Source organism: Camelina sativa, chromosome 9 (assembly GCF_030686135.1).
Source record: "Camelina sativa cultivar CO46 ecotype springtype chromosome 9, ASM3068613v1".
In the NCBI taxonomy this organism is placed as follows: Eukaryota; Viridiplantae; Streptophyta; class Magnoliopsida; order Brassicales; family Brassicaceae; genus Camelina; species Camelina sativa.
The window spans coordinates 15941603-15960143 of NC_141888.1; the positions used below are offsets into that span (position 1 = coordinate 15941603).

The 18541-nt window shown below is 40.0% G+C and overlaps 1 protein-coding gene and 1 pseudogene across 3 annotated transcripts; both read left to right on the forward strand.

The window, feature by feature from the left end:
- The first annotated feature begins 293 nt into the window (after positions 1 to 293).
- Positions 294 to 2637, forward strand: LOC147938135 (uncharacterized; annotated as a pseudogene). Its single transcript, XR_015566750.1, has one exon. The product of XR_015566750.1 is annotated as an uncharacterized LOC147938135 (transcript).
- Positions 2638 to 4675: 2038 nt separating this feature from the next.
- On the forward strand, positions 4676 to 8435 carry LOC104710902 (uncharacterized). 2 transcript variants are annotated; one of them, XM_087466933.1, is made up of 3 exons: positions 4676 to 5218; positions 5373 to 7891; positions 7984 to 8435. In XM_087466933.1, exon 2 carries the CDS (start codon positions 5376 to 5378, stop codon positions 6213 to 6215), a length of 840 nt encoding a protein of 279 aa, XP_087323059.1. In that variant the 5' UTR covers positions 4676 to 5218; positions 5373 to 5375; the 3' UTR covers positions 6216 to 7891; positions 7984 to 8435. The 2 variants fall into 2 exon arrangements, with proteins under 2 accessions (XP_087323059.1, XP_010425856.2); XM_010427554.3 differs by having other exon boundaries at positions 5193 to 7891.
- Positions 8436 to 18541: the final 10106 nt, after the last annotated feature.

The following is an 18541-nucleotide window of genomic DNA, read 5'->3' on the forward strand; positions in this document are numbered from 1 at the left end:
CAACCCTAGATTGGGTCTCTAAAGAGAATGAGCAAAAAGATACTAATATGGGAGATTTTGCTGGTGATGGCTCAAAGTCCAGCTGGAGTGAGCACGGGGCTAGTTCTTCTTTGGTTAGATCTGGTAAATTCTTATCGTTATCCCAGCCGTTTCAGAACAATGCAACGGTTTATGGATCCAAACCTTTTGAGGTAGGATCTTCCGGGATTGTTCTGAATAAGGCAAAGAATAAACCAAGGGGTCGACCAACAAAAAGCAAAAGAAAGCCAAAGGTGATGTCTCAAGCTGATGGAAAGAAGTCAGAGGTTTTAAAGGTGGGAATTGAGTTTGGGAGTCAAGAAAAAAGGAAAGCAGATGATGAGGATACAAGCACTGCAAAGTTGGCAAAGCTTAATTCTCAAAAGGTGAACCCAAAGGGGGGTTTGCCTAAACTCCAATGAGTGTTTTGAGCTGGAATTGTCAAGGATTGGGGCGGCCTCAAGACTTGACAATTCCTCGCCTAAAGGAATTGCGTAAAAAACAATTCCCGGAGGTGTTGTTCTTGATGGAAACAATGTATAGGAGGGATGTTTTAGTAGATCTTAAAGTATGGTTGGAGTATGAAGGTGTGTATACAGTGGATCCTATAGGTAAGAGCGGCGGTTTAGCTCTCTTTTGGAAAAGTAGTGTGAATGTAGATATTAAGTTTTCGGATAAAAACTTATTGGATGCTCAAGTACAGTTTGGAGCCTCCAATTTCTATATCACATGTGTGTATGGGGACCCGGATAGAAGCAAAAGATCCGAGGTGTGGGAGAGAATCTCTAGGATTGGTGTTGGAAGAAGTGATAGATGGATTATGCTGGGTGATTTTAATGAGATTTTGCATAATGGTGAGAAGTTGGGGGGCCAAGAAGAAGTGAAAATGCCTCAAAATACTTTTCTGAGATGTTAAGTGCCTGTGGAATGATAGAGCTGCCAAGTAATGGAAATTCATTTTCATGGGCGGGAAGAAGAGGCGATCATTGGGTTCAGTGTAAGCTAGACAGAGCTTTTGGAAATGAAGATTGGTTTAATTGCTTCCCAGCTTCAAACCAAATTTTTTTGGACATGAGAGGTTCTGACCCTAGGCCAGTTCTAGTGAAAATTATGTCTTCCCAAGACTCGTATAGAGGACAGTTTAAGTTTGATAAGAGATTCCTCTACAAGGAAGATGTAAAAGAGGCTATAGTCAGAGCTTGGAGTCCCAGAGCCTTCAATACCAATGTCTCAGTAGCGGGAAGATTGCAAAACTGTAGAAAAGCCTTAAGCTCTTGGAAAAGAAGAAACAAGACCAATTCAAAAGAAAAGATTCAGTTATTGGAAGAAGCCTTAGAGACTGAACAGTCGACAATGTGGCCAAGATGGCACAAGGTTTTGGTGCTAAAAAGGGAATTGGCAAAAGAGTACAGAGAGGAAGAGAAATATTGGCAGCAAAAGAGTCGAAAAAAATGGCTAAGGAGAGGAAACCGGAACTCAAAGTTCTTTCATGCTTCGGTCAAGGAGAATAGGCAAAGGAAACGGATTGAAAAACTAAAGGATATCAATGGGAACTTTCAGTTCTCCGAAGCAGCAAAAGGCGAAGTAGCAACAGCCTACTTTCAAAGGTTATTCACTTCCTCAAATCCAGCTAGCTTTTCTGATTGATTTAGTGGTCTCAATCCAAGAGTGACTGACGATATGAATGAGGTTTTGATTGAGAAGGTCAGTGCTGAAGAAATCAAAGAAGCATTATTCGCAATCAACCCTGCAAAAGCTCCGAGACCAGATGGTATGTCTGCACTGTTTTTTCAACAGTATTGGTCAATTGTGGGACAAAATGTGATATTAGAAGTTCAACAATTCTTCCAGGATGGGTTAATGCCGTTGGAATGGAACTACACTCATCTTTGCTTAATCCCAAAGACACATCATCCTACAGAGATGGTTAACCTTTGTCCAATTAGTCTCTGTTCGGTGCTGTATAAGGTGATTGCAAAGATTATGGTGAAAAGAATCCAACCGTTCCTGACCTTGATTGTGTCCGAAACTCAGTCTGCGTTTGTGCCGGAAAGACTTATCACCGACAATATCCTAGTGGCTCACGAGTTGGTTCATAGTCTCAGAGTTCATCCTCAAATAGCTTCGGAGTTCATGGCAATAAAGTCTGATATGTCAAAAGCCTACGACAGAGTTGAGTGGAGCTACCTTAGATCTCTACTACTAGCTTTGGGGTTTCATCAGATATGGGTGGACAGGGTAATGGTATGTGTTTCCTCAGTCACCTACTCAGTTCTTATTAATGATTCCCCGTATGGAATGGTTATCCCCGAGAGAGGCTTGAGACAGGGAGATCCTCTCTCTCCCTTCCTGTTTGTGCTTTGTACCGAAGGGCTAACGCATCTTTTAAACAAAGTACAATGGGAAAAACAGATAGAAGGAATCCGGTTTCATCAGAATGGGCCAAGTGTGCATCACCTTATGTTTGCTGACGACTCACTGTTCCTCTGCAAAGCCACAAATGAGCAGAGCCAAGTGTTGCAAAATATCTTAAGGATCTATGGGGAAGCTTCTGGACAATCTATAAACCCATCTAAGTCCTCTATAACCATTGGAGCTAAGGTTGAAGAAGAAAAGAAAGCAAGCATCAGAGTTATCCTAGGGATACAAGCAGAGGGGGGTGCAGGATCATACCTTGGGCTACCTGAATGCTTCAGTGGGTCGAAAGTGGAGATGCTCAACTATCTAAAGGATAGGCAGATGTCAAAATTTTCCGGATGGTATACAAGATGCTTATCACAAGGAGGCAAAGAAGTTTTGATCAAGTCGGTAGCGTTGGCGATGCCAGTCTTCGCTATGTCTTGCTTCAAACTTCCAATTTCAACGTGTGAGAATCTTCAGAGTGCAATGGCTTCATTTTGGTGGAGTTCAAACGGACATTCAAGGAAGATACATTGGCAAAGCTGGGATAGGTTGTGTTTACCAAAAGACTATGGAGGTTTGGGGTTTAGGAACATTCAAGTTTTCAATCAAGCCCTCCTAGCCAAACAAGCATGGAGATTACTTCAATCTCCAAATTGCCTTCTTGCTAAGCTCATGAAAAGCAGATACTACGATGAGTCGGGGTTTTTAGAGGCTTCCTTGGGTAAGAGACCATCCTTCGCTTGGAGAAGCATTCTCTATGGGAGGGAGTTACTGGAAAAAGGACTGATTAAGAAAGTTGGGAATGGAGAGACACTAAGTGTTTGGACTGATAAGTGGATCTACGACGAGGAGTATAGAGCACCTTGGAGGAAGAATTTGTTCTTTGAAGTTGGATTAAAAGTCAATGACCTTATTGATGATTCAACAGGCTACTGGGATCAAGATATGCTTGAAGAACATTTTCTGCCTCAGGATATAACTCGTATAAGAGCCATAAAGCCTATAGCATCCCAACAGGATTACTTTGCATGGAAGTTTAACAAGTGTGGTGACTTCTCAGTCAAATCAGCTTACTGGCTAGCTTTCCAAGAAAAAAATGACAGTCTGATCAAAGAAGTTTCGACCTTGCCTTCTACCCTCGATTTGAAAAAACTGGTTTGGAGATTACAGACTGACCCAAAGTTAAAAATTTTTCTTTGGAAAGTTTTGATAGGAGCCTTACCAGTAGCAGAAGCGCTAAATAGAAGAGGCATGGAGATGGATAGTGTTTGTCAATTATGTGGAGAAGAAGGTGAGTCCATAAACCACGTTCTGTTCACATGCTCAGCGGCCAGACAGATATGGGCATTAACTGATTCTCCTTTTCCCTTGGAGGGTTTCCAACTCGGGTCAGTTTACTCAAATGTGTATCATCTATTATTGAACAGAAGCAATAAAGATTGGCCTTTGGAGCTACGCATGAGTTTCCCCTGGATTTTATGGAGAGTTTGGAAAAACAAGAATTCTCTGTTCTTTGATGGGGTCGTTTTCTCAGCCTTGGAATCAGTTGGAAAAATTAGAGAAGATGTCACGGAATGGTTTGAGGCTCATAATGAAGAAACGGGAGGAGACCCAGTGTATGATCAAAGGGAGAATGGTAGGGGTGATAGAAGGGACCAAAGGGAAGTGAAAGTCTGGGAAGAACCTCCACAAAATTGGTTAAAGTGTAATGTGGGTTCTTTCTGGTCAAAGAGAAATAGAATTGCAGGTGGAGCCTGGGTTTTAAGAGATGAAAAGGGGGAGGTGTTACTACATAGCCGTATAGCTTTTGGAAATATTGGGAATGCGGTAGACGCAAAGCTAGGGTGGTTCTATGGGCAATAGAGAGTATGACCAGCCATAAGGTAAATAGAGTTTTATTTGGGGTTCAAGATAAAGGTTTGGTGCAAGCGGTGGAGAGACCGATAGCTTGGCCAAACTTTAAAGCTCAAGCATTGGCGATAAGAAGCTTTTTGGGCAGAATGAAGGATTGGTGATTGTGTGGTGAATCGGTAGCAACAAACCGAGGTGCAAACTTAATAGCTCAGAGTGTCACAGGTGACCTGAGACTTCAATCCTATGTGGAAAGGGGTTACCCAGCATGGATGGCTACTGAATTTGAGGAAGAAAAAGTTTGAACTTTCGGTTTGGTGAGGATCGGATCCCTGAAAAGGATAAGCTTTATAGTTGAGCTGCTTTTGTATAGAATCTGGCTTTTGTGAAGTGTAGTTAGTTAGATTAGACTAACTGAAAGAAGAGATTGGGAAAGGGTGGGCATTTTTGTAAACAATAGTATGTAACTCTTGAGGCCTTTTAAGGTCATAATGCAATATAAGATCATATGACAAAAAAAAAAAAATCCCACATTAAGGTTATATTACTTAGAGCAAATCCAATGCACATACTCTCAAGGGAATTTTAAAAAATGTACCACATTGCATATAAACCTTTTCAATTATACCACATTCGATGAACCTTTTGAAATCTACCAAATTGAGCTACAGAAAATGACGTTTTTACCCTCAGTTGTTTGCTTCCTGCGAAACAAAATAGGTGCTCGGCGAGTCAGTACAACCTACGAATTGGCATTAATGACATGGGTAACTGAAATTGGCATTAATAGCGGACAAAGAAGTTGAATGCTGGGTAAAAGGAAGCATTATAGTATTAAGAATAAAATATTAAAATTTCTTGTTTTTAACGGACAAGTTGCTTGCGTTTAATAGAAGGAGAAGGATTGAGAGTGTTTTTTGTGGTGGACGAAGACACTGGTACGAAGGTATGTGAACATTTATTGTGACAAATATTTGTATTTCAAGTGTTTTGATAGCCAATTGGTATGTTCGTTGTGCTGCATTAAATGTCCATCTTATGATAGTATAAAAAGAACAATTTTTGAAAATGTCGTAACATGTTTTAGATGGCATTTGTAGGTGATGGAAGAAAGTGTTTGTGTTTTAGTTGGGGATTGGACTTGTGCAACAAGCGGGATTTGGAAGTTTGTTCCTCGCGTGGGAGAATTGGCAAGGTGTGTAGGGTATAATCAAGGGACGACATTGGTAGAGTTGGAAGAGAAGGTTGCAAAAGCGTTCAGGGTGTGCTTATGGGAGACAAAATTAATCTTAAGCTTTTGCTTTAAAGGAGAAGCGGGTATTATGAGTCAAGGAAAATGGCCCCCTGTTGCGTTAAAATCAGAAATTGATTGGAATCAGTTCAAGGGGTTGATGGCGGATTACCCAGGACTATATCTCTATGTGAGTTTTAAAGGTTCGGCTGATAGAGAAAAGAGTGACGATTTTGTGTGCGCTGGTATGGTTGCGGATGAAGGAGATGATGGGCTTGATGATGAAGTTTTGGTGGCGTTTGTGGAGGAGGTAGAAGCAAGTTATAAGGCAAGGATGGCTGAAAGGGTGGATAAGGATAAACAGGGGGTGTCCACAATAGTTCCGTTGGTGGACAAGTATAATCAGGGGTTGTCCACTAGTATCCCGTTGGTGGAGAAAGATACTCAGGGGGTGTCCACAAGAGCTCCGTTGGTGGACCAGGATAATCAGGTGATGTCCACTACAGCTGCGTCGTCAGACAATGAGATTGGATTGGACAATAATTGTGAAGCGGGTCTATATGAGGTTAGTGTGGTTGATAAGGATAAACAGGGGGTGTCCACAATAGTTCCGTTGGTGGACAAGTGTAATCAGGGGTTGTCCACTAGTATCCCGTTGGTGGAGAAAGATACTCAGGGGTGTCACAAGAGCTCCGTTGGTGGACCAGGATAATCAGGTGATGTCCACTACAGCTGCGTCGTCAGACAATGGGATTGGATTGGACAATAATTGTGAAGCAGGTCTATATGAGGTTAATGTGGTTACTGCATTAGAACCTGATCACAATGTAATGGTGGGTGACCATGTTGAGGTGGTGGTCAATGGGGAAGATTGGCTTTGTGATGTACCGGTTTCTGATATGAGAGAGATGGGGGACAATATGATTAATGTAGACATAGTCAAATAAAGTGGTGATGTTGTAGGTCCATTGTCCACTGTAGAAGTAGCAGTGGACAATCTCATAGTTGGGGATAGCAGTCCAGAATATGATTACGATGAGTGGACTGAACGGATTAACAAAGAGTATCCTCCGGATTGGGATCCTAACATGGAGAGGACGGGTGTAACTGATGATGAAGATTAGGGTGTGGTTCTTGTAGAGGGGAACTCTAGCGGCATCCCAATGAACAATGCGATAGTAGCAGTGGGTTCATCGTCTGGTTATCAATGTTGGGATGCTGATTTTGTTGATTTTGTTGGAGGACTTGTGATAGATGAAACTGACCCTTTATTGTTGAATGACGCTCCACCATGCCATGATAATATGAGAGGCTTGCCAAGCCATGAAAGAAACATGGATTTCAAATGAGCGGGTGATGCAATCTATGTAGGTATAATATTTTTCGATAAGGCCGAGATGCACAATGCGCTATCACTTTATGCTATGAAGAGGATTTTCTGCTTCCGTATAGTTGCTTCCGACAAAACGAGAGTAATTGCAGCCTGCGTGGACAAGAATTGTGGTTGGAGGGTTTATGCTGTCACTCTTCCAAACACCTTGAATTTGGAAGTGAGAACTGTTACAATGGAACACAACTGTGACGTTACGGCTAGGTCTAGATATGGTTCTAAAGCAACGGCGAAGATATTGGCTGGACTTTTGCGAGGGAAATTTGCAAATGGGAAAAAAGGACCAAGGGCATGCGAGTTACCAGAAATGGTATTGTCAGAGTTGAACGTAATGATATCGTACATGAAAGCCTGGAACGCTAAGGAATTGGCTGTTAATGCTACACGTTGACAGAAATTTGAAGCTTCCTTCTTCAGTTCCTCGTGTAGCTAAAAATTTGAACGCTAAGGAATTTCTGAACGCCGCAATGCAAAAGGCTGTTGATTATCCGATAGTGTCAATGGTAGAGTTCATAAGAGCAATGTTGATGAGGTGGTTTTGGTGTAGAAGGACATTCGCTGGGAAGACAAGGACAAGGTGTACACCAGAAATTGAAGAATTGTTGATTGACCATCTGAAGGAGTCACTCAATTGTGCGGTCAATGGAGCTACTGACTGGATTTACCAAGTGAACGACGAGATTGGGTGTGAGTTTATAGTTGACCTTGAGAAAAAAACATGTACTTGCAGGGTTTTTGACGTACTTATGGTACCTTGCTGTCATGCTCTGGCTGCTGGTCGAATAAGAAACATTGACCCATACACACTTATAAGCCGCTGTTATTTCGTTGGACCATGGAGGGAAAAGTACAAAGGATTTTTAATGCCTCGTCCAAATGAGAAAGACGTGGACATCCCAGAAGAATTGACAGAGGTACCTGTAAACCCACCAAGGACAAAGCGGCAGGGGGGAAGGCCAAAAAAGAGAAGGATTCCATCACAGGGTGAAGTTCATCACGTAAGTCACTCTATTTAAACATTTATGTCCACTCTTATGAAACATGGTCCATTTAACTAACCATTTGTTGGTTGGATATGAATGTTTTCCAGAAGAAGAAGGGAGTAACAAAATGTGGGAGATGTTTTGGACAAGGTCACAACAGGAAAACATGCTCGACGCTAATTTGAAGAGATGAAGATTGGTTAAGGAAGTGTTTTTTGGCATTCCATTTTTTGGATGCTGATGGATTTTTCACTATGAGTCCCTTATTATTTTGTCTACTATGGTTGTAAGATTTAATGTCCTTCAGCATTTGGGAAATCAAATTGGGTAGTATGGCATTTGGGAAATCAAATTGGGTAGTATGGCTGTTATTTTGGGGGATATGGATGTAAGACTCTTTTGGCTATTATGGTTGTAAGATTTAGTCGACAAACACCTTTGGCTATGGTTATTATGGTTGTAAGATTATTTTGGGGATATGGTTGTAAGACTCTTTTGGGGGATATGCTTGTAAGACTCTTTTGGCTATAACTGTTTTAGTCCACACACACCTTCAGCATTTGGCTACTATTCGAACATGTGACTGAGTTATGCCTGATGATGGAAAGGTAATTTAACTGTGGACATAACATAATATGAAATATTGAAAGTGTGGTAATAGACAAGTAATTTTGAAAGTGTGGATATGCAATTAAAGGCATGCTTAAATTAGTCTTCTGAAAACAACACAAAAGATAGATGGCCAGGTAGTACATAACTTAGAAAGAAAAGATAGAGGACATTGGAAACAGAGAGTACATAACTTAATAAAAGGAAACAGAAAGAACTGGTAGACAAGATTCTTGGACTGGTAGACAAGATTCTTGTACTGGTAGACAACATAAAGTACGGTGATTTCTAGCAAACACATTAATGCTTAATAATGTAAAAAAGTAGGCCAATAAGTAGTAAAAAGAGAAAGGCAATGGTGAATCCTTTTAACCCAAAGGTCGATGGAGTAGAAGGGTGATTGTTCCTTGGTGTAAGGTTGTGGACGTTGGAAGCAAGTTCTTCGTAGCCATCACTGATCTCACGAATAAGTTGTTTGAGGTGGGCAATCTCTTCTCCATGATGTTCCATTCGGGCGGCCAGCATAGAGGGGTAGACCTTCGTGCCATTTGGTCCAAGGGTGAAGTAGTTGATAAGGTCATCACGCTGATCAAGCTTTGAGTGTAGGTCGTGGATTTCCTCGTTGATGGCCCCGTGCCACAGCTTGTTGAGGTGTAAACTGCCATCCTTGTTTTAAGAGAGACCACAATTTGTTATTCCAGATCTTGGTTATTTAAAGTGAAATAAATGGAAACAGAGCTTCAGAAATTATAAGGAATAATTAATACCTCAGATCTAGCACATTTGTAGTAAAGACGGCCCTGGTTTACACCTTCCTGGTGGGTACTTAGTTCAAGATTTCCACCACACCAGCAGTTCCTGGGTATCCCGTACCTTTGATTCTCGCGGTCGCGAGACTTAACAGAATCAGCCGAGGAGGAAGAAGGCTGACTGTAACTGTATCGACCCATGTTGTTGGTAAAACAGAGACAATGTTAAGAGAAAGAAAGGGGATAATGAAAGTGATGGTGTATGTTATCCATCCTTTATTGGTTTTTAAATTTTAATACTTTATTTTTAAATTATTTTTTTAATTTAAAAGGATGTGTTACAGGCTGTAAAGTGATTTGGACATTGTGTGTGGCAAGGAGCAATGTCTTACCTGATTGATGGCGACCTGACGTTATGGAGCAAGTACAGTCAAACGTTATCGTTTTGGTCCAGAATATAGTTAGGTTATAATGATGGTTACATATATTTGTTTAGTCTCGTTTTGTTTAGTCTGCATGTTATGGTGGACATGAAGTTAGTAATTAGAACTGAATAGAGATATGTCCATTAACTTATGGAGAACATTGAAGTACATGCAAACGAACATGTAGACTTGGTTTAACGGTGGACATGGCGAAAACGTCATGTCCACCGTAACATGGGAAGACGTTAAAGCTTAAAACATACATATGAATTGAATACTCCTCCACCAGACAAAACAAGCTTCACAACGGGAATCCATGGTGCATGTGTATCCATAACCGGCACACTTTGGAACATTTAGAAACTGCCAAGTATCGCAATACCTTTTGATCCTACGTGGGCCAAGTTGACGAATGTTTTGAAAAACCGATTCAGCAAAATATTCAGCCATTGAATATGAGCCAACACGTTCCGTAAATGACTTGATCGTTGAGACACCATCGTGGTAATGACCAGCACATATTAAGAACAAACCAAGTGCAAACTGTATTTCTTCAGAAAATGGGATTGCATTGAACAATAGGTTGATGGCTTCATCAATCTTACCTTTTCTAGCTACAAGACGAAGACTTTCCAGGTAACAGGTGTACGGGTTGCCAGCCTTAACACACCTTATGAAGAAAGGGTGGAACTTTGAAGACTTGTCAACAAGAAAAGGTGCCTCTTAAAAAGTACGTAGACAAGTTTGTTTGAGGACATATGAGTTAGTAACAAGGGAAAAACCATTTTTACCCGTAGCCATAAGTGGTCCTAGGAACTGGAAACCATATTTACCTAAACGATGGATTATGCAAAGCTGAAGATGATCGGGCAATGAGTAGAGGAGATTTACCGTGGTTAATGAAAGTGGACACATAGTAAAAGATGTTGCCCCAAATAAGAAATGGTTTTTGTAAGAGTAAAATGGTTGTATTCGTGATGTAGTTGTGTTCGTAGTAGTAGGTTAAATAGTGGAACGTTATAGGCCCTCATTAAAAGAGATTATAATGAACTGTGTTTTGTAGTTGTGAGGTATTTAATGTTTTTTAGTTGGGAGCTCTGTAATGTTCTTAAATTGATGTTAAAGAAGAATTGTTATGTTTCATACCCACTTATGTTTAGCTATCCAGTATACTAAAGAGGATTGCAACTTGTTGCCAGTTATTTCTGTATGTGGACATTACTATTTCAATGTGGACAAGTAATTTGTTAATTGTTAAAGGCAAAAAAGACTTAAAAGTGTGGGCATTAGTATACCCTGTGGACAGGTATTGTGTTAATTGGTAAAGGCAAGAAAGACTTTAAAGTGTGGACACAGTTTTAATATTTGTGGACTAAAAATAATGGAGAAGTCCATGGTAGACATAATAGTAGGGTCTTAAATCAGCATACTAATGAGAAAGTGAAAAGGGAGGAACTCTCTGTTACAAGATCGAACCGCAAATTTGATAAGTAGTGGAAGTAGAAGACACAAAATTACAAATGAACAACGAATTCTTGGTAGACATCAACCGCGTAACTCATTCTAATGTCGTCCACCATCTTCTCCGTGAGGTTATCAAGACCCAAGCCTTGGGCGTGTAGTTCGATGAATTTCACAGTCAGAGGACCATAATCTCCGGTTCTGTCGTTTTGGTAGACGTCCACCAATCTATCAACCTTGAACGATTTAGGTAGAGGACAATTGGTAACGTCGGGGTTGACTAGGTCCTTGATGATGATAGGTAACAACTCAACTAGCGGTTTCATGAGACGAGGCAGCTTAGACTGGTCGTGGTTTACAATAAGGGGATCAAGTATCTGAATTTCACCTTCTTTTAATTTAATCGCTAAAGCAACCCAATGCCGCTTACCCCAGTTCATTGGTGTGTAAACTGTGTCTACATCGCTGAACCACGCGAGATTGCACTGACGGCTGTAGACAGAGCCACGGACATAGTTCTTGATGAGGCTGTTCCATTGAAATGTTGATTTATTCTTCTTGTTCTTGTAGAGGGCGTAGTCAGTGCTGATCATGTGAGTAAACCAAGTATCCAACACTACGACTCTTGTCTCGCGTAGATAAGGGCCCATCGTCCTCCACAGCCAGGTGAGCATGGCTTCCATATGCTATAGAAACCGAGTAAAAGAGACATAGAATTAAGGGTTCAAGTGGTATGTGCCTTATTAAGAGACCCCAAAAATGAAGAGAAGTTGTATATTTGGACAAAACATACCAGAGTATCGACCCAATATTTGGGTGAGTACAATTCCTCAAAGAAAGAACGCTTAACGCCGAGGCCATCTATGATATACTCTCTGTAGATAAAAAGTAGATAATATGAATATATTTCTTCAAATTTAAATAGAAGATATAGACCTTAACATCTTTTGTCCACTGACTTACTTGTGAGGATATGAGGATAGTCTGGTCAGAAATTTCTTTCGCAGTGCAGGTTTTACAATACGGAAAGGGGAGTATTCATACGGAGGGTCCTCCACTGGTCGTGAAGTCTTTTTCTTGGATGAAGAGGACTGACCATATCTTCTTGGCATAGTCCTCGTTCTTTTGGAAGGGATGGGGGGGGGGGATTGATGAGCTCCAATAGATTGGACCCCCTTTTTTTTTTGGGGCTAGCAAGCTCGACATCGTCCATTGTAGGATCTTCAGATAATGACGGATCACCAGAATTGTTGCCGGACGTACCATCCCCTGAGTCGGTAGTGTGACTTGGGAATTAACCTGCCAATTTAATTTCAGTAGGTGGACATTACATCCAGTAGTTGAAAAAAAAAGGAATATGAATACCTTCTTGACCAAAGGAGGTTCTTCCCCGTATAGTTCACCTATGTTCTTTAGGATTCCTGGGGTGTCTGGCCCGTAGCTTGTCCACCGAGAGTCGTTGAGGTTGTCCACATCATCCTTGAGGTTGTCCACAGCATCCTTGAAATACAAATGAAATAAGTGTTAAACGTGAAGAGAAAACGTGACATTTAATCCACCTATCCCATAAAAATCTCAAAATAAAACCTGTTCTAGGATAGTAGTCGAGTTGGCTGGGGTACGGGTACCACTGTGAGTTTCTGAGTTTGAGTTTTCAAACAAATTTGCACCTAAGCTTGTCCACCGAGAGTTGTTGACGTTGTCCACAGGGTCCGAGTTGTTGTCGGTCCTTGAATACAAGTGAATTATTGTTAGAGCCCCTTAAAAGTAAAAAGATAACGGGTGATGAAATTAAATTATCAAATTAAACTGAACATAATACCTTTTGTGGTAACCTTGTCGAGTTGATTGGTGTTTTTTCCTTGGTCTTTTGGTGCAAATTTGCAGAATGATGCATCTGTGCCAAAAGATCTGAATGCATACCGATAGGTGATTTGGGAATGATTCCTTTAGCAGACAAAGATTTAAGGACTTCGTCAAGAACTTCAGCTTTGCATTGTGCTCTTTCAGCTGTTAACATCTCCTTTATCTTCAAAGTGTGTTCTTCGTTCCTCCTATCCACCTCTTAAAGAAGCTCTCTTCCGGATAAGCAATCTCTGTGGAGAGGAGAAGAACCTCCATCTGGCGGGTTAGAATTAGACTTGGTTTTGGTGGCCTTCTTAACGGTTGGACCTCTAGATTTGGTAGGTTTAGGAGCTGCAAAAGCTGTATTGTCCTTAGCCACAATAGTTGAAATCAATGGGAAAGAAGAAAGGCCACCATGCCAGTCCTCTTTACTAAACATGTGACCATCTTTCAGTTTTTGTAATATGAAATCAACACAAGGATCCTCGTCATCAAGACCATCCCATTAGCAATTTTGAAATTCTGGTAGATATTCGCCAAGAAGAATGTTTTATATGTGAAGCTAAGAAAGGGAAAAACACACAATGTGATGAATATATGATCTAGTTTAAATGTAAATAGTAGTTAAAACACTTACCAATGGATGAATTTTGGTTTCCAAAATGTTAGAATTATGAAAGCTCTTCAGCTTTGATAAGTGAACCACAGAACGATCAGTAAATGTTTGGGCATCGTCTCCATCTGGAAGGATTCTTTCAAGAAGTGGGATTGCATCGAGAAAAAGCAGTTGAAATGATAAAATGAACCCGTGAGTAGCTGTGTGAGATTGTGCTAACTGGTCAGCTAATTCTGCCGTACCTTGAATGACCTCGCCAATGGAAACCCTCTCCAAGGTCCTTACGAAAGACAGCCTCCCCCATGGATATTTGACAAAAGACTCTAGATCTTTAACCAAATTAACAACTTTGCTGCTAGCTTTAACATTAGATGAATTGCAGATTAGAATGCAATCAACGATTACAACAAGGCACAGTCGGAGCCTACGATCACCATCCATCCGCTTTGAAACCGGCAACCTCTTGTCTTGTTTAAGAATATCCACAATTTGCCTAATTGTGTAACTCTTGTTCGGACTAACAAGAGTGTTGAGGTAATCAGGATCAGCAAAAGCAGCAGATTCAGAAGAAGATGTATCATCCTCAGACGAAGGGAATGGATCACAATTTAGACCAGTCAAGACTGCAAACTCTCGAAGAGAGAACCTGATCGGATGCCCACCATACACGAACCACATTTCATGTTTTTCCTGGTGACCAGTGATCGACAAAGAAATTGGTTGACAAGTTTGCAGGAGAGGGAACTCTTACGGACAGGAAGTTGTAGAAGACGACCAAAGCAAGACCGTTTGAGCCAATCTAACTCTGGGGTCCCATCTAACGCCTCTACGATGTCCAGCAGATACTCAGGCTTGGAATATGAGTTTATACGGCCCTTAAAAGGATAGCGATCCGTTGCAAAAAGACGCGGGGGAAGATGTCCTTCGTTGGTATCATCGACAAAATCTCTGTGTAGACAAAACAAGATGGACTTAATATATGGTTGTCCATCGACAAAATGAAAGAATATATGATGGTTGTCCATCGACAAAATGAAAGAATATATGACGGTTGCCAGTTACCTCACAATTGGGTCACCAGATTGGACATCTCCGACAAAAACACGCGGAGGAAGATGTCCATCGACTCTTTGTACACGGTCTGATGTCGAATCTGGAAGATCTCTGTGTAGACAAAAGAAGATGGAATTAGTATATGGTTGTCCACCGACAATATTAGAGAATATATGTCGGTTGCCACTTACCCCACAATTGGGTCAGCGGATTCGAGATCTCCATCAATTGGGTCAGCAGATTCAAGGGCTTCCACAAATGTACTTTCGGGAATAAGGACAAAGTTGGGCGAAGGGACCCGAGGTGGAGGATCAACGTTGTTCTCAGCTGGGGGGGACATCTGTGTAGACAAAAACAATTACGACTTTAATAAGGTGGTCGAAGGAGAAAGAAAAAGATGAAACTGGGTCACAATTTACGACAACACTGGTACAGCAGAATCGAGAGGGTCTCGAAAAGTACTTTCTTCGGGAATAAGATTAAAATTGGGGGTCGAGCCAACTGCTCCCGGATCTACGGTCTGCTCACCGGCGTCAACGTTAGTTTCTATTTCCGGGGGTAGGCCACCGTTAAAGTTGCAGTTCAATCTGATGGGATAAAAAGAGAATAAGCAATCTGATAAGGATATTATGTGAAAATTGAGAGGGATATTATGTAAAAAGAGAATAAGCAATCTGATGGGATAAAAAGAGAATCCCAATAAGCAATAAACGAAAGGGATATTATGTGAAAAATGAAAAAAGGAAGGTTAAACTAACAAGCTCCGCCGCGCGCAATTAGGGTTAGGCATAGAAACTCCGGCGGTCGCAAAGAAACTCCGGAGAGAGGAAGAGTTGAGTATTAATTGGATGAGTTCGAGCACAATGAAACTCTGGAGAGAGGAAGAGTTCGAGAATTAAAGCCACAAAAAATAAAATAAAAAAACTTAATATATATTAATTGTCAGACGAAAAGACGGGACATGCACGGTTGATTTTCAAAAATTTAAATATTTATTTTCAGCGGAAAAATAAAGAAACCGAGCTCGAGGGATATACTAGTCTTTTTATTTCTTTACTGTGGTAAATAGCAAAAGAACGAGGTGAATGTGGTAGAACCCACAAAATTGGTTTGCAAATGTGGCACATTTGTTAAAAATCTCTACTCTCAATATGTCTTTGATTTGTTTACTAATATAATCCAAAAAAAAAAAGTTTTAATCTCAATATTCCAGAGACACCGGTCTCTCTGCCCAGATCCTTTTAGATCCTCAGAGACACCACACGTGTCACTAAATTATTGGTTGCGTTATGTTTTTGTTTTTTTTAATATTTTCTCTTTTCCTTCGCTTGTCACTATCAAAACTCTTTCGATACAATCAAAAATCGAAAGGATGGAACAAGAAATCGAAATCAAAATTGTGCGAACCTTTGATCGTTTTCCAGAATCAATGATCTCGCGTCGTCGTCTTCTTCTTTCTGAGATGTTATCGAGATCGGTTGCTGAATAAACTTGAGAAAGAGATCTCGCCTCGTCGTCTTCATCTTCGATTCGATCCACAGCTGCCAAATTAGAAAAGATATTCGCAATTGCTTATTCTTGATCTCATTGATTCCTTATTAATTTGTTTGGTTTTTTAGCCGAATATGTTTCAATTTTAGGGTGTTGTTCTTTATCTATCTCTCGTGTTTCTTCCTTATTCGTTTGTGTTTGGGATTGTCGATTGGGTTGTTTGATAAAGAACAAATATTCTTGTTTCATTTAAACTTGGTTACAATTTGGAGATGTGATACAAGACAGATTGGTTTCTTATGATTGTTAAATTGTTTTCTGAGAGTGGAATTGGATTGTATCTTTGTGATAGAATCCAGAATCATTAGTTTGAAATTGATAGAGATCTTTGATTTTATAAATAAAAATATCAGTAATCGTTTGTCTGATCTGTTTATTTTGAAATCAATTTGTAGTAAGATGATCTCTCAATTAGGGGAAATTATTTTGTATTATATATATGATTCTTCAATTTGTGTCCTCTGTTTTAACTTTTAAGTTTCTGATTTCCATTTGAGTCATCTAAAGATCCGATAGGGAGCATAAGTCCATTTAAATAAGTACACACTTGTGATTTTGCAAATCTGAGAACATGTATGTACACTGAATCATTTTTCAACGTTTATATTAGATGACCACAAAGCCAAGGGAAGTGGATTGGCTCCATGGCCAGCTTGATTGACCTCTCCTCCTCCTCGGTTAGCCATTGATGATGGGATTTTTCTTTTTCTTTGAGATGGAGAGAGAGCTTTAACTAGATGGAAGTTGAATATATAGGAGAAGAGATGTAGAAAGGTCAAATGAAATAGGATTAAGGGTTGTATAAGAAAGATGGTGAAGAGAGCTTTGCAAACTGCAGGATTTGGCACCGGAGAGAGCTTCTACTAATTTGTTTTCTGCAACTCTGTCCTCCACTTGGTGATCATCAACTTCCTAAGGTGTTTTACTCTCCTATCTACAACTGGCTTTTGTGTTTTGAAACGCAAACGCAATTGTCAATTAAAACAGATGAAATGTTTTTGGATATAACTTTATTGTCGTTTTTTTGTGATTTGCATTATTTCAACATAGAACAAGAAATTAATGTTTAGTTTTGTGTTCAGTTTTGTGTTTAGTTTTTTGTTGAGTTTGGAATTAAGACACCCATATTTGGGGATGACTAATGGGAGGATAAAAATTAAAAACAATGGGATGAAGATGTAAACTTAAATTAGTATTATTTTTAATATTATTAAAATTTAGAGACACTAATTTGAGGTTGTGCAATGGGTTTGCTCTTATATATGTTTTAATAATTCTTTTATTATCAAGAGATAGAAAATTTATTGGTTCAACCAAAATGTTAAAATATCTAAAAGACTTTCTCTCTCTTCTCTCTCTCAAATCTTTTAGAGAGGGAAAGCTTTCGTTCTCATTTTATGGCGAAACTTATCGTCGGGTTTTTGTCTCCAGCTAAACCCGGATATATTTCTCGCCTAAGTGCGAGTTTATCATAGTCTTAGTGGCTATTTCTTTTGTTTTCTCTTCTTTTTGCAGAACCTGATAAATTTCCTTGTGGTTTAAGGAAGTCAAAGCCAAATAGTGGACGGAGTTTCTAGATCGTTGGATTGCTCGATTCCATTCATGAGGGGTGTAAATCCTCATACCTTATTAGGACCATTAGATTGGCTATGGATGACGGTTTCTCCTTGAGTTTGTGAATCGTGAAGAAAGAAATTCGGTGGCTGGTGAAGAACAGATTAAGAGAGCGTATTTTGCGACTGATCTGACATCTCACCTTCTCGCGTCTTCTGGAGCTTAACAAATCTGAAAATTCAAGTTTTTCTGTTTCTTTCATACTCGGAGAAAGCTGCAGAAAGATTATGGTGAATTTCGGAGTTAGAAGCTGAAATTTGACAGACCCGTATTGTGGAGAAAGTACTTTTACTTACCGGAAAATTTGGCTGTGGTCGGAGTTTCAGCTCCGGTGGAAAGGCAGTGACAGTAACATGAGTCGGTCGTCGCAATTTCCCTTCAACATGCACGCAAACACGTGTTATATACATGTCCCTTATTGACCCATTCTTTTTGTTATGCACTTATAATACTTTTGGGTTAATTGAACTTTTATGTTTTGTAATTGGGCTCCTATTCACCATGTAAACTTTTTAAGACTATTAATGAAATAGGTGGGGACAAAAAAAAAAGTTAAAATATCTTTATCAGATGGTAATTACAATATGTGAGAGTTTATTGTCTTATGGAAATAAGATTGAATAATGTGTACCATCTTACACAATTAATGTAAACATTTAACAATTAGGGTTTGGTACTAATCTCCCTGCCTTTTGTCAACTACAATAATTCAAATCCTTCCCTATCATTTCCGACTTCTATT

Excerpts from the sequence above, each read along its gene's own strand:
- LOC104710902 (XM_087466933.1), top strand. The coding sequence starts at position 5,376 with ATGGAAGAAAGTGTTTGTGTTTTAGTTGGGGATTGGACTTGTGCAACA.